The 11,536-nt window shown below is 41.7% G+C and overlaps 1 protein-coding gene across 1 annotated transcript in view; it reads left to right on the top strand.

Moving 5' to 3' along the window:
- Nucleotides 1–322: 322 nt before the first annotated feature.
- The window catches only part of HAUS7 (HAUS augmin like complex subunit 7), a 61,649-nt gene continuing 50,435 nt past the window's right edge, over nucleotides 323–11,536 (top strand). Inside the window, exons 1-2 of the mRNA XM_077478856.1 lie at nucleotides 323–489; nucleotides 5,082–5,197. Coding sequence (XP_077334982.1) covers nucleotides 436–489; nucleotides 5,082–5,197 — 170 coding nt within the window. The 5' untranslated portion in view covers nucleotides 323–435. The remainder of the gene's footprint in view (nucleotides 490–5,081; nucleotides 5,198–11,536) is intronic.

Genomic DNA, 11,536 nt, shown 5'->3' with positions numbered 1-11,536 from the left:
TCTTTTATATTCACACTCTATGTCCACTTGGATGGTGGGGCTAGAACCTGGACTCATGGCGCAGGCGCCGTTCATCTTCGGCTATTTTCGGAATCTGTGTGTGTTGTGTACGCAGCGGACACTAGCCGATGGGGGACACTATATGATAGGACACCGGCAGACAAGAGGTTAAGCTCTGTATGGGAGGATCTGATCACACAGAATACAGAGAGCCCCGCCCACATCCTCCACACGCAGAACTTCCGGATCTCACAGGGAACAGCTAGCTAATAGTCTGTCAGTCTATAAGGCAGGCGCCAATGAACGTATTCGTGTGGGGGGCGGGCCCTGAAGTGGCTTTGCTGACACCCAGCACGTGACACGCCTGCGACCAATGGTTATGCTAAAAACCGCACGTTCGGCCAATCACGGGGCTGGTCGGTCCGGTGTAGATAGATGGCGGGAGGTACGGAGCTGCGGAAGGCTGAGGCAGTGTTTGAGCGGCTACAGGTGAGGCGGATTGTACAATATGCGACTCAGGAAGCCTGGAAGGGAATCTGCACGGTGGGCTGAGGAGCTGCACTGGCAAAGCACAGGAGGGAGTAAAGACATTGATGGGAGTAACCCATGGCAACCAGTGTACTGCATTCTTAATTTAGTGATGAGCAGTATCTTTGGCAGCTAGTAATTAATATAGTCGTTTGTAGTAACCATGGCAACCATTGCACAGACTACTTAGAACAATGATGTGCAGTAACCATGGCAACCAGTGCACTGAAGTTATGTGGTGTAACAGCAAACAATAATGCACAGTGACCATGGCAATCCATAAACTGAATAGGGATAGCCGTAATGATGATAACCCCTACATTGCATTCTTACGCTAGTGATGCGCAGTAACCATGACAGCCAGTGCGCTGAAGACTTAGAATAGCTGTGTACAGTAACCACGGCAACAGATATACGGAGTACTTAATTATCGTGATGCACAACAACCATGGAAACCAGTGCACTGTATTTTTACTGTGGCAATCTGCAGTAACCGTGACAACCAGTATACTGGGTACTTAGAATGGTGATGTGTAGTAACTATGACAACCAGTGCACTGGATAGTTATGTGCAGTCAATTCTTACTATAGAAATGCACTGAAACCATGACAAGCAGTAGACTAAATACTAAGTATATTGATGTGTGATAATAACCATGGCAGTCAGTCCACCGAATACATAGAATAGTGATGTGTAGTAACCAGATCCTGAGAATTACACCCGGCATACAGGACAGGAGAAGTAGTACTGTGTAGAGTCCATACATATAGAATAAGAACAGATACTGAGAATTACACAGTACTACTTCTTTTATTCTGTTTTCTGAAAGTAATTCTCATTATCTGTTCTTATTCTGTATGTATGGACTCTGCATAGTACTACTTCCCTTGTCCATACCTAAAGAATAAGAACAGATACTGAGAATTGCACCCAGCATTTAGGCCAAGAGAAGTTGTGCAGTCCTTCTGTACCAAGTGATTGGCTTTGACCAATCACAGCTAATCACAACAAGACAGAGCTGAAAATTGGCCTGGGCAGGAAGGTGGTCAAAGTATCGAAGTGGGTAAATTGAACATCTGTGCCAAAACTGCCTTCGCCACCTTTGACACGCAACTGCAGCATGGTCCATTCCACTTCAGTGGGAGAGCTGGACAGGCAGATTTGACATAGTTACATAGTAGGGGAGGCTGAAAAAAGACACAAGTCCATCAGGTCCAACCTATGCGTGTGATTATGTCAGTATTACATTGTATATCCCTGTATATTGTGGTCCTTCAGGTGCTTATCTAATAGTTTCTTGAAACTATCGATGCTCCCTGCTGAGACCACCGCCTGTGGATGGGAATTCCACATCCTAACCGCTCTTACAGTAAAGATCCCTCCATGTAGTTTAATGCTAAACCTCTTTTCTTCTAATTTCAATGAGTGGCTTATTAAACTCCCTTCTGCAAAAAAGTTTTATCCCTATTGTGGTGTCACCAGTACAATATTTGCATATTGAAATCATATCCCCTCTCAAGCGTCTCTTCTCCAGAGAGAATAAGTTCTGTGCTCGCAACCTTTCCTCATAACTAATATCCTCCAGACCCTTTATTAGCTTTGTTGCCCTTTTTTGTACTCGCTCCATTTCCAGTACATCCTTCCTGAGGACTGGTGCCCAGAACTGGATGGCGTACTCCAGGTGAGGCCGGACCAGAGTCTTGTAGAGAATTATTGCCTGGTCCCCTGGAGTAATTCCCTTTTTTAATGCATGCCAATATTCTGTTTGCTTTGACATACGCAGTTAAAGCATTATTAAACCCAAAGCCAAAAATGTAATACATTGCAGCTTACTAATCATTAGATGTGGCGGCTGCATTACATTTTTTTAACTTAATACTTTATAATCAGTTATGGTAAAAAAAAATTCAATTTTGGGATAAACGTTTTACATGAATAAATAAAAGCTGATCATTGTAAGCACCCCTCGCAATGGTAAATAGTTTGTCTCATGTCTGTAGCTGATACATTCTGCTGGAGAGCTGTTGGAAAAAAAAAGGACTTGCTGGTCGGATCCCTAGATGAAAATGGGGGAAAAAAAGCCTAAGAATTGGTAAGCTGCAACACAATAAAAGTTTTGATTTTGGGTTTAACCAGTTAGAGACCAGCCATGGCAGTTCTACTGCGGCAGGTTGGCTCCCCTGGGCGAACTGTCCTAGCTGTATGTCGGCTGCTTTAAGAGCACTAGGGGGCGCGTGTGTGCGCCAATGGAGCTGATGTCTGACAGAGACAGAACGGAGATCTATCAATGTAAACGGACAGCTCTCCGTTCTGTCGGGTGAGGAGACTGATCAGTTGTTTCTGCTGCCTAGGAACAGCGATCGGTCTCCTCCCCAGGCAGTCCCCCCCGAGTGAAAAACTCCCTAGTTAACACATTTAACCCCTTGAGCGCCCCTAGTGTTAACACCTTCTCTTCCAATGGCATTTATACAGTAATCAGTGGCAATTTTAATCTGATCGCTGTATAAATGTCAGTGGTCCCAAAAAGTCTCAAAAGTTTCCAATCTGTCTGCCGCAATGTCGCAGTCCTGCTAAAAATCACAGATCGCCGACATTACTAGTAAAAAACAAAAATTATAATAGAAATGCCATAAATCTAACCCCTCTTTTGTAGACACTAACTTTTGTGCAAACCAATCAATATATGCTTATTTCGATTTTGTGTAGAATACATATTGGCCTAAACTGAGGAAGAATTTTTTTGGGGATATTTATTATAGTAAAAAAAAAAAAAAAAAATTATATATATATAATAAAAATTTTTTTTTTTTTTTCAAAATTGTTGCTTTTTTTATTTTATAGCGCAAAAAATAAAAACCACAGAGGTGATCCAGTAACGCCAAAAGAAAGCTCTATTTGTGGGGGGGGGGGGGGGGGGGGGAAGGACTTTTTTTTTTTTTTTTTTTTTGTTTACAACGTCGAATGACCACACAATTGTCAGTTAAAGCGACGCAGTGCCGAAACACAAAAAAAAATGGCCTGGTCATTAAGGGGGCAAATCTTCCGGTCCCTAAGTGTTTAATACCGCTTTAACCACTTCAATATCGCACTTATTCAAATGACGTCCTTGGGATATCTGTATGATCCCTGCAGCTACAGGCATCATTCAGATATCATTCTTTCCAGCCGGTGATTCTGTGCACGATAAGAACAATCATATCGGCAGTTACGCCGCTTGATCGTTCTTATAGGTTACCCCCCGCTGCCATCTGGTGTTTCTCCGGGCTCTCCCGTGCCATCGGGGGCCTGGAGAAAGAATCGACTGGGTGATGATGATAGAGATTTGCGGTGACTAGATGGTCACCAGTCATCTCAATGACCGTCGGAGGCCTGGGCGCAACGTTATGAAGTCACACTCGGGTTCCCGGATGTAAACAAAGCTGCGATCGTGGCTGACAGCATGAGATCTGTGAAATTTTTTTTTTCACGATCTCATGCTTTCCAGCCTGGAGGAGAGACGTGGGGTCTTATTGACCCCTGCATCTCTCCTCCAGGTTTTATTGACCCCCGCATCTCTCCATAAAGAGGACCTGTCAAATAGATACCTATTAAGGGATGTTTATGTTCCTTGTAATAGGAATAAAAGTGATCAAAAAAAGTAAAATATAAAATACATTTTTTTTAAACGCTTGTGCTCAGAAGCAAACGCACACGCAAGTCCCGCCCACATATGTAAACGCAGTTCAAACCACACATTTGAGGTATCGCAACGCCCATTAGAGCGTATGCAACAATTCTAGCCCTAGACCTCCTCTGTAACTCTAAAATGGTAACCTGTAAAAAAGTACCGAAGTTTGGTGCCATTCCATGAGTGTGCGCAATTTTAAAGAGTGACATTTTAGGTATCTATTTACGCAGCGTAACATCATCTTTCACAGTATACAAAAGAAATTGTGTTAACTTTATTGTTTTATTTTTAATTCATGAAATCATATATGTTTGTTTTTTTTCCCCCAAAAAAAAGGCGTTTGAAAAATGATTGTGCAAATACCGTGCAAGAGAAAAAGTTGCAATGACAGCCATTTTATTCCCTAGGGCAGGGATCCTCAAACTACGGCCCTCCAGCTGTTGCGAAACTACACATCCCATGAGGCATTGTAAAACTCTGATATTCACAGACATGACTAAGCATGATGGGAATTGTAGTTCCCGAACAACTGGAGGGCCATAGTTTGAAGACCCATGCCCTAGGGTGTCTGCTAAAAAAAAACCCATATATAATGTTTGGGGGTTCTGAGTAATTTTCTAGCAAAAAAATGATTATTATTAAATCATATTATTTGAAGATGATTTTTACATGTAGGAGAGAAGTGGCAGAATAGGCCCGGTATTGAAGTGGTTAAAATTGCGGCACCATGAAGAACTGCAGCAATGTGAACTCGCCCCTCTGGACATCATGCCAATTTTTAGTTGGGTGGTTGAGGCTTTTACTGCTCCTCTTTTGCCAGTGTGAAGTAAGCCTAAGAGATGCCCAAAACTGCTGAGCAACTTAACTATTTATTCTCTCTTCTAGAAGCTGTCCTGCCTGCCTTTGAAGGGTGTGTATGTATCCTGCCCACAGAATATTCATGAATTATTATGTACCCCCTCCATCATTCGCCTTGGCGTCTTGGAATGGCTCTGCACAAGGTAGGTTTCGTTCGATGTATGGGAGAATTTCCATTCCTCCTCCTATGACGGCACTAAACGGCTTCCATCACAAAGCTTTATCCCAATGGTAAAACTCCAGAGCACTAAAGGCCTATTCACATGTTTTATGCAGCAAAACTAATACATTTTTCTGCTTGAACGAGCATGTCAAGTAGAAATCCCATTCTTTTCCTATGGGGCTGGTTCACATCTCAAAGGGAGACTATATCGGTCAATTCACACCTAGTGGGGATACACCAATATATTGGCCAAAAATAGGGTTATCAGCGTTTTTGCCGGTAGGAAAAAAAGGTGGCGCCAACGGCTGCCAAAAATTGCAATTTTACCTAATTTACGTTGCATTTTTCATAAGTTGTGTGCATTGTTGCTGAGTTTTCAATGCTTTTAAATAGGGAGGTGTGTTTTTGGTTCATTTTATTTTTTATTTTTATTTATTTTATTTTTTTAGGAGTGCCGCCTTAAAAATTAAACATCAGCAGCTAAAAATACTTCAGCTGCTGACTTTTAATAAATGGACACTTACCTGTTGCAGGGTCCAGCGATGTTGGCAGCAGATGACGAGAAATGGCTCAGGTTGAACTGGATGGACTGGTGTCTTTATTCAACCTTGCTACGTAACTATGCTTTCCAGCCTGGAGAAGAGATGTAGGGGTCTTATTGACTCCGCATTCCTCCATAAAGAGGACCTTCGCTGCCCGGTTTCCTACTGCGCATTAGAGCTGCACGATTCTGGCTAAAATGAGAATCGCAATTTTTTTTTATTTTTTTTGCTTAGAAGATCACGATTTTTGCGGCGTATCATCTTTCACATTAAAACAAAAAAAAATTTGCTAACTTTACTGTTTCTTTTTTATTTTTTTATTTATTGAAGTGTATTTTTTCCCAAAAAAATGCATTTGAAAGACTGCTGGGAAAATACAGTGTGACATAAAATATTGCAGCAATTGCCATTTTATTCCCTAGGGTCTCTAATATATATATAATGTTTGGGTGTTCCAAGTAATTTTCTAGCAAAAAATATTAATTTTTAACTTAAGAAAGATGTGTCAGAAAAAGATTTAGACTTTAAGTGGTTAAACTTCCTGAATTTACATGTGGTTGAAAGCTTGGCAGACTGCCCAGTTTATTTGTTTACACAAGAGGTTCTTTCAGTTTGATCTAAGAGGTAAGTTAGTTACAATGTTTCAAGTTCTACACTTGGCAGATTGTGGGATGCTTTCTTTTGACAGCTGAGTGAGTGTTAATCTCTCCACTTCTTTAAATGAAAGAATCGCCTACTCTCAGCGGAAGAGATCGTAAGGGGGGGGGGGGTGAATCGAGGATCGCGTTTAACGATTAATCGTGCAGCTCTACTGCGCATGCGCGAGTCGCGCTGCGCATCTTTACTCTTCCCCGTTGTGTCCTGGGAATTGTGTGTTTCCCATAACACAACAGGGAGGGGGGGGGGTTGCCCATCTGTGGCTAGCTATTCCCGGAAGTGGGTGCAGATACCTGGAGTATACAGGTATCTGCACCCCCCCCCCTCCCCTGAAAGGTGCCATTTGTGGCACCTGGGTGGGGGGAAGCTTCCGATGAGCGGAACTTCCACTTTAGGGTGGAGGTCCGCTTTAACTGACCAAAAATGCGTCAAGCAGGATTTTTAACACTGTAACAGAAGCACAAGGGACCAGTGCGAAGACATAGATTTTAAAGGAAGGAAAGATTATTAGGCCAGTACTGTTACACAAAACGAGGGGTTGTGCCACATACAGTATTAAAGAGAAAAGGATTCCCTATTTAGTGGACTTTTAAGGCACGAGTTAAGTCAAAAAAGGTTTAGAAGATGTATAATTTTAAAGCATTTATTAGAAAAATAACACAAAAAAGTGTGTGTGTATGTATGTATATGTGTGTGTATGTGTGTGTGTATGTATGTATATATATATATATATATATATATATATATATATAATTTTTTTTTTTTTAATAAAAATTTTACACACACAGAGTATTCGACTTTTTAATTAATATCATAAATTAATCAAAAAGATGGCTACAGGACAGGCTTGCATTACCGCTTTGGCGTCGATGGTCTTTCTCCCTAGTTTGCGCTGTCACAGATCGGGGTAAAGGGCCAATTACAGCGGCCCTTTACCACAATCAGCTGATGATGTAAACGCACTTGCCTGTTATCGGCAAGGAAAGCCGATAACCAGCCTGTGTAAAAGGGACATCTACACCAATAATCAGGGCACTGATTTTCAGTGCTGCCAATCGGTGCCCACCAGAGGCGTCAATCAGTGTCTCCTTACCAGTGCCCATCAGTGAAGGAGATAAATTACCCGTTTGCAAAATTTTATAACCACTAAAAAAAAAAAAAACTTTATTTTTTCAAAATATTCAGTCTTTTTGAATTGTTTAGCAAAAAACAAAAGAACTCAGTGGTGATTAAATATCAGCAAAAGAAAGCTCTATTTGTGTGAAAACATTTTTTTTTTAAATGTCATGGGCACAGTGTTGCATGATCGTGCAATTGTCATTCAAAGTGTGACAGCAAGGAACGTTGAAAATTGGCCTGGGCAGGAAGGGAGTGAAAGTGCCCGGTAGGCAAGTGGTTAAATAAATATGGATTTATTTTTGGCCATTATCTGCACCTTTTTGGGGATGGGCTGCTTTCACACTGAGCACTTCTTGAGGCACTTTTGCATTGAAAAAGGGGCAAGAAAAGCTTAAGGAAAATGCATTCCTTTAAAATCTGTACATCAGATAAATTATACAGTAATGTCATAATGTTTGATAATGTGCAATATCAAAAATAGGACTTACAGATATTCTGATATACAGAATATCTGTAAGTCCTATTGTTTTTGATATTTCACATTTTCAAACATGGCATTACTGTATATGTGTAATAAATATATATATATATATATATATATATATATATATATATATATATATATATATATATATATATATATATATATAATTAATTATATCAAAAATAGTTTTTTCTCTGCTCCCACCCTTGAAGGAGGAGGAAACTTCGGACACCGAAACGTGTCGGGTATGAGAAACCTGATAATTGTATAACAGTGTAAATTTGCTGTCTCCTCAAAATAACTCAACACACAGCCATTAATGTCTAAACTGATGGCAAACAAAAGTGAGTACACCCCTAAGTGAAAATGTCCAAATTGGACCCAATTAGCCATCTTCCCTCCCCGTTGTCATGTGACTCTTTAGTGTTACAAGGTCTCAGGTTATGAGTAAGCTTGAGTCAACGTATCGTGTATTGTCTGCCTGGATGACCAATAAATGTCTTCAAAGAACTTTGTGTCTGTGGTGTGCTGCTATTTCCTGTTTTTCCTATATTGCATCCACGGTGGTAAGCTGAGGTGATGTCACGTACTTGATAAAAGACTGAGTTGACAAGGTCATTCTCTCCTCTCTTCCTGGCCTTGCTGAAGATGAGACAGAGGGTGCAAAGGGACACGAGTGCCTGGTGTTAATTGCAGAACCTGTAGCAGAGGATGTGACTCCAAGGTGAACGTGGAACCAGAGGAGCAGGAACAGCAGTAATGTTCAGAGGACTGGCCCAGGTTATAGGGGCACTCCACTTATGTAGAAGGTTCTGAAGAAGCAGCTTGTCAGGATTCTGGAGGCTAGAACATACAGCGGACAGCTGGGCAGGCACTCGGATGAGCTGGGAAGCCAAGGTTGGCAGACAGGAGCGTGGTCGTGGGATAGCCTGGGTCGTCAACATGCAGGCAGCGAGGTACAGGGTCAGGATCATAGCCAAGTCAGAAACGAGCTGGGTTAGGAGGAGGTGCAAAGTAACAGAATCTGAAATCAGGTTTAAGAGCAAGCCGGGTCAGCAACCAAGGGAACACATCAAAGGTATACAGGATTCAGGGAACAGCTGAAGACCAGTCAGCATTTAAGCACAGACATGGTCCTCCTTAAAAAGGCCGTCTGGCGCCAAGATACATTGTATGCATGCCCATTTGTGTGCGTGCATTACCGCATCCATGCGCATTCCCGTGTGCCCTTCTGTTGCGTGCATGCGCATATCTGTTAGCTAAACTTCTTGTAGAAATTCCCTGACAGGTGAGCACCCACAGCTTTCAATTGACCAGGAAGAACAACCCCCCATCTTTAGGACTTTTACGGCACGTACACAATTTCAAATTGTAAAATATGACAAAATTTGTTAAACACAAAATATAAATGTATATTGAACACAAAAGGAGAACATGTATAATAATCAAAGCACAATTAAAAATACATGCAAATGATATCCGTAATAATGACAATCATAAATCGAAGGCCACCCATATGACGACTAAGTAGGCCACGATGCTCAAAGACCCTACGTGTTTCGGAGCAATCTTGGTCTCCTTTATCAGGGGTGTATCGAGCGCAAGGGGCACATTGTATGGAAGATTACAAAGAAAAATGCATGTAATGAAAGCAATTAAAAGAAACAACACGAACAAATGTCCTGCTGGGAGTTTCAGTGCACCAGCGTGAGTAGTATAAGGCTGGGGAAGCCTAAAGCGAGGGCCCCGAACCCCTGTCCGTTGATATGGGAAGGGTTGTGGGATGCAAGCGAGGGGTCCTGAAAAGTCCAAACCCCTCTAGAGCAGCAGCGCCGTCAGTCCAGCAGCATCCAGCGATGATTCCTCGATGAGATGTATGGTACTGGGAGTGTTCTAAACGTGTAATATTTTTAGGGAGAATCATCATTTTAAAAGACTCTATTTTCCCTGCCCAAGATAATTCAGTGGTGGCCATATGGGAAAGGGTCTTTGTATCTTGAAGGAGAGTTTTCACGTTTTATTTCTACAATTTTGTGACAGTTCTGCCGTTGGATTCCTAGGTAGGGAATATGGTCACCCATACGTCTGGAAACTTTTGTTTAAGATACGAGCTTGCATGCTGGTTTAATCCTAGGCCTAGAACTAGGGACTTAGTAAAATTGACTTCATAATATGATAGTCGTCCAAATAGTTCCAGTATCTCATGTGTGAATGGTAGGGAAACAATAGGGTTTGTTAAAAGGAAAATGACATTGTCTGCAGAGATTAATGATGTGCTCTTTTTGTTGGAATCTAAATCCTGAGATGTGTGGGTGAGATCTAATGGCCTACGCCAGGGGTTCCATCATCAAGTTGAATATTCATGGTGAAAGCGGACACCCCTGGCAGGTTCCATTTGTTATTGTGAATGTTTTAGAAAACAGCCCTGAGGTGAATACCTGTGCTGAGGGGTTTGAGTAAAGTGCAAGTATGGCTGACAGTGCCTCATTCTGGAAACCAATTTTTTGTAACACTGCCTTCATATATCCCCAATGAACTCTGTCAAACGCCTTCTCTGCGTCTATGGAGAGAAGCAGAGAAGGTGTTTTTCCGAGCTTCAGCTTGATGAATGATATTTAATAGGCATCTCGTAGCATCTGATGCTTGACGCCCTTTTGTGAACCCTGTCTGGTCTGGTTTCACCAGTTCTGGTATAATGTCAAAAAGCCTACTTGCTAACGTTTTGGCATACAGGTTGACATCTCCATTTAGTAGGGCTATGGGGTGAAAGTTGGCCGGTGTATCTGGGAGTGATCACCTAAGCTTTGAGCATTTCTGGGGTGAGGGTACCAGTTGTCCCGGCTTCGTTAAAGACAGGTAATAGATGAGGGATCAGGGTGTGGCTGAAATTTTTATATTATCCATTTGAGATTCAAAGGCATCTACTATTGCCTGCGGGTTTTCTATTTTAGCTGCTGTTGTTGGGTGAAATATATGTGGGATTACCGTTCTAGACCTACGTTCTTTTAGACGATTGGCTAGGAATTTACCTACCCTGTTATTTGCATAATGGTTAAGTCTGAGCCTTTTCATAGCTTGGTCATTTGCGTGCGGTACGTTTCCCTGAGTTTAAATCTTAGGTTAAATATTTTTGTGGCTAGATCCGTGGATGGATTCGATTGGTTATTTTGCTCTAATAAGCGGAGTTCAGTAAGGAGTTTTGTTATTCTAGCCGAGAGGGGCTCTATGTATTCTAGAGTTCAATTTAATCAAGACTCCCCTGATAAATACCATATGGGTATTCCAATTATTACAAGGGCTAGTACTGTTAGGTTCGTTGAAGTGAAAATATTTCTTTTTGGTATCTCATGTCCTGTATTATTGAATCATTGCATCTCCATATACGTGCTGCGGCATGGGCATTTCCCCCTTCTAGTTGGACTACTATGGGAGCATGGTCAGACCATGTTAAATCATGAATAGAAGAATGTGAAATTCTGTGCATCATGTCCTTATCAGTTAGAAACATATCTATTCT

The sequence above is a fragment of the Lithobates pipiens genome, unplaced genomic scaffold (assembly GCF_037356315.1).
Source record: "Lithobates pipiens isolate NorthernLeopardFrog02 unplaced genomic scaffold, aLitPip1_a1.2 Scaffold_1, whole genome shotgun sequence".
NCBI lineage: Eukaryota > Metazoa > Chordata > Amphibia > Anura > Ranidae > Lithobates > Lithobates pipiens.
The sequence above is the reverse complement of the archived record's forward strand: the minus strand, read 5'-3'. Positions and strand labels throughout refer to the sequence as shown.